Here is a 4376-nt window from a genome sequence, read left to right as displayed (position 1 = left end):
CTTTGTCCCCGTATCACACCCCGGCGCCCCCTTTCCCCCCCCCCCCCGAGGAGCCTGCTGCTCCCGCCACCTTTGGGACCCGGGACAGTGGGGAGTTCCGGAGGGCCCCTGCGCCCCCACCCCTGCCGCCCGCTGAGCCTCTGGCCAAGGAGAAGCCAGGCACGCCGCCCGGCCCACCACCCCCTGACACCAACAGCATGGAGCCAGGTGGCCGGCCAACCTTCGGCTGGAGCCCAGAGCCCTGTGACAGCCCGGGCACGCCCACGCTGGAGTCGTCACCTGCGGGGCCCGAGAAGCCCCATGACAGCCTGGACTCCCGCATCGAGATGCTGCTGAAGGAGCAGCGGACCAAGCTGCCCTTCCTGGGGGAGCAGGACTCGGACACAGAGCTGCAGATGGAGGGCAGCCCCATCTCCTCCTCCTCCTCACAGCTCTCTCCTCTGGCTCCCTTTGGCGCCAACTCCCAGCCGGGCTTCCGCGGCCCCACGCCACCCTCCTCCCGCCCCTCCAGTACCGGCCTGGAAGACATCAGCCCTACACCACTGCCCGACTCCGATGAGGACGATGAACTTGACCTGGGCCTGGGGCCCCGGCCCCCACCTGAACCGGGCCCCCCAGACCCTGCTGGCCTTCTGGGCCAGGCAGCTGAGGTGGCCTTGGACCTGGCTGGAGACAGGACCCCGACCTCAGAGAGGATGGATGAGGTACCAACATGTGTGTCCATCTGTCTGGAATTGGTTCTGTCTGTCTGTGGCTTCCCTTCTTCCCCTTGAAACATCTGGGATAAGTAGCTGAGACGTAGAAGCAGCAGGGCTGGGGAAGCCAGTATAACAGATTTAGAGAATAAAACGGAGGCAAAAGGCACCAGGGATGGTGACTGAGCAGCTGGTTGGCACTGAGCTTCCTAGCAGCCATGGAGAGAAGGAAAACATGGCATCCTTCTCTTGCTCTTGTTAAGTAGGGAAGAGTCAAGACTTTTTGTAGGGATACATTATGACTGGGATTTCTTTGGTTGGAGTTTGTGGAGACCTCAGGATGTGGGCTGTGGTGATGTTCTGGGCCCCCTTTTCTGTTCGGTAGCTTAGGAATGATTAGGGCTGGTCTTGAAGCTCAGGCAGACTGGCGGAGAGGGATTGACCAGAGGAACTCTCAGGACGAGGTCAGGAGGGAGCTAGAAGTGAGACCTCGGGGCAGGCCAGAGGGTAGACTTTCCCTTCTGCTGGGCGAAGGAGTTAAGAGCCAGCTTGGTGGGGACATACACAGAAGTAGGAGCAGTTGGCCACCCCACCCTCTGTCACCTCGCTGCGTTACGCTGCCCAGGAAGTTTCACTCAGGGACTGGGTGAGGGCCGACTCCAGGGTCCCTTGGAAAGGCTCTGGTCATCTTCCTGGGAGCTGATCCACCTCCTCCAGGTCCAGACACCCTCCTGGAGACCTGCCTGGAGCCATGGGCCCGCAGGGCGTGAGCAGCCAGGAGCCCAGACAGAGCTCTGTGGCCCTGTGGGTGGTGGAGAGGCCCCCCTTCCTGGGCCCTGTGATTCCACCGCCTTTTGGCTGCCTCAGGGAGGAACAGAGAGGAACTGGGCCTGCCCAGGAGTGGGCCACAGGTGGCTGGGGTTCCAGGGCGCCTCCAGGCAGTTCTGGGGAAGTGGTTTCTGGGTCAGGGGGTCCAGGCAGGGGGAGCTGACAGGTGTGCAGAGGTGGGGGCTACTGGCCCTGCCATTCCCTTTCCCTCCCTGTGGGCCGCTGGGTGTTTCCCAGGGTGACCAGCTGGTCAGGACTGAGCAGCCCAGAGTACCAGAAGGGAATGAGCTCCCTCGAAGAGCCAGTGCAGGGAAAGGGGCCCTGGGCCCTGAGCTCTGGGATGCCCAGGAACCTGAGTAGCGAGAAGCTCCAGGCCAGCCCTTGGGAGCCCCCTGCTGGTGGCTTGGAGAGCAGCACGTGGGCTCCCTGGGGCTGAACCAGGTGGATGAGCTATATGCCCAGCCTGCACTGAAGTCAAGGCAAGGGGACCAATGGTGGGAGGGAGTGGAGGCCGGAGGAGAGTCCTGTCTTCACAGAGGCTAGTGGTTAAACGTTCAGGCTCTGCCCTTGAGCCTTGAGTCTCAGCTCTGTGACTTAATGGGTTATGTGACCTTGGGAAAGGCACGTTCCCTCCCTGAGTCTCAGTTTCATCATCTGTGTTAAATGGGCGGCAGGCAAGAGCGCGTGCCTCACATGGTCTCAGCTCCAAGCCTAGTCCCACGCCGGATGCCCCAGCACTGGCCGGCCTGCTAGTGCTCCCGGGGCAGCCAGTGGGGCAGAGGGCGGGGCAGGGCAGCCTGGCTGGAGCTCAGCCTCTGAGGCACCCTACTGCCCTACGATTGGCTGGCTGCAGCGGGCCGGCTTAACCCTCTGTGTTCTGTGTCTCGCCTTGCTCGGGCGCTGTCCAGGACTGATCTCCTGAGGAGATGACTGAGTATCTGGCTGGATCCGAGTCCCTCTCTCACATGCATGTGGGAGAAGGGAAGTGCGTGTGCGTGCATGTGCGCACGCGCGTGTGTAGACGGGCCCTGTGTAAATACAGAGCTTCCTGCAGCTGCTACAGGCTTGGTATCCGTCTTGTCCTGACAAGGGCCTGGGGGTGGACTGCTGTGAACGTTCCTGGTAACACTGCTCAAATCTTGGGGCAGGAGAGAAAATCATTCTTTCTGTTGAATTCCAGAAATAGCACCAAAAGCTCAGAGGAAATTAGCCCCTGTTGTCCCATTTATATTTTCTGGCTTTCTCTACTGTCCAGCTGGGCACTCCACCTGCAAAAGGAATTCATCTCTCCTTTCTCTTCTTTCTTTAAGGTTTCATAATCTCTTTGAAACCCAGGCCACTCTCAAAAATATTTTCCTAGACTGGAAGGCAACTTTCACACATAATTTCACCTGTCTGCCGCTTTCTTTTTCATCGTCGAGACTTTGGTATTCCTTTGGCTACTTTTTTGGGATTTCAACCAGTTCTTAGCTCCACTTCCACGGTAAGGAGTCCAGGGCACTTCCGGCCTGGCTTTCCCAACTCCTCAGAGCCCAGTGTCCCATTCTAGAGCTGAGCCCCGCCTGCTTTAACTCCTCCCTCACTCACCTTGTTCTGTCCCTAGATGTCCCTAGAGTCCCACTACAGCCCCTCACCGGGCCAGCCCCCTGGGCTTGAATCCCAGCCCTAGCCCTGCCTGGCCATCCCTGGCCCGGGGCTGAGGCTCTCTGAGTGTTTCCTCGCCTGTCAAGAGAGATACTTATCCTCAAAGATAGGCAAGACACACAGTCCACCCCACTCCACTCAGCCTCCGCCTCACACCCTGTGGGCGTCCTGGCAGCTGGAGAGAGTATGACGTGCCACTCACCTGTGAGCCCCGTCAGACGAGCGCCACCCCGCGCAATGCCACCTCTGCCACCACTGAGGGCTCAGGCTGCCAGCTGCTTCCTGGTGGGCTCCATTGCTCTCTGGCTGTGCGCCCTTGAGCAAGTTACCTAAGCTTTGCCTGTGGGCTTCTCTCATCAGTAACACTGGAGATGCAGGCCTACTCCATGGGGCTGTTCTGAGGACGTGCTTCCTGCATACTCCTGTGCTCCCTAGGGCCCAGGCTCAGGCCACACTGCAGGCCCAGGTCCACCCACAGAGCTGGCTGGGGTGGTGCACAGCTGCAGTCCCCACTTCCAGATGCTCAGGTGGGAGGATCAGGACCCTGTCTGAGAGAAAGAAACACCACACAGGCTTAGAAACACTGTAGCACAAAAGCAGAGAGGGCAAAATGTGGGCTATTAGTGTTATCTTCTCTGGATACAAATTGTAACAGAGTGTTTCTAATTGAAACAGAATTTACTTCCTCCTGGGCCTGCCCTGTCCCAGGTTTTTTCTTCCCTGGAGGATGAAGTCTGTTCTCCCCGCGCTTTTGCTTGGTTACCCTGTCTCTTCGCTCTGTGAGAGCAGTTTTCTCTGTGCATGTCTGACCCCTCCCACTGGGAACCGGGCCTGGCAGCAGGTGCCGGCAAACATTTGCTGAGTGAATGAAAGAGTGATTCCTTGTGGCAGCTCCCCAGGCAGGTGCTGCACTGCCCATGATGCAAACAGAGAAACTGAGGCTCAGAGAAGTTGAGTAACTGGCGCTGGCCACGCAGCCAGGAGCCACACTGCGGGTCACTAGCCCCAGGAAAGGCCCCCCTGACTGCCATTGGGAGCAGCTGGGCTTCCCAGCTCACCCCCTGCTCTCTCCACAGGGCCAGCAGTCCTCCGGCGAGGACATGGAGATCTCTGACGACGAGATGCCCTCTGCCCCCATCACCAGCTCTGACTGCCCCAAGCCCATGGTGGTGGCCCCCGGGGCGGCGGCAGGGGCAGGCCCTGCCGTGC

At 59.6% G+C, this 4376-nt stretch overlaps 1 protein-coding gene across 1 annotated transcript in view; it reads left to right on the top strand.

Moving 5' to 3' along the window:
• Positions 1–4376, top strand: part of SETD1B (SET domain containing 1B, histone lysine methyltransferase) — a 31520-nt gene that overhangs the window by 11199 nt on the left and 15945 nt on the right. The window contains 2 exon segments of the mRNA XM_027772164.1: positions 6–704; positions 4244–4376. The exon segment at positions 4244–4376 is cut by the window's right edge and continues 276 nt beyond it. Of these exon segments, the coding sequence (XP_027627965.1) occupies positions 6–704; positions 4244–4376 (832 nt within the window).

This window comes from Tupaia chinensis, unplaced genomic scaffold (assembly GCF_000334495.1).
Source record: "Tupaia chinensis unplaced genomic scaffold, TupChi_1.0 Scaffold000258_1, whole genome shotgun sequence".
NCBI lineage: Eukaryota > Metazoa > Chordata > Mammalia > Scandentia > Tupaiidae > Tupaia > Tupaia belangeri.
Note: the sequence above shows the minus strand (reverse complement) of the source record. Positions and strands in the feature narration are given on the sequence as shown.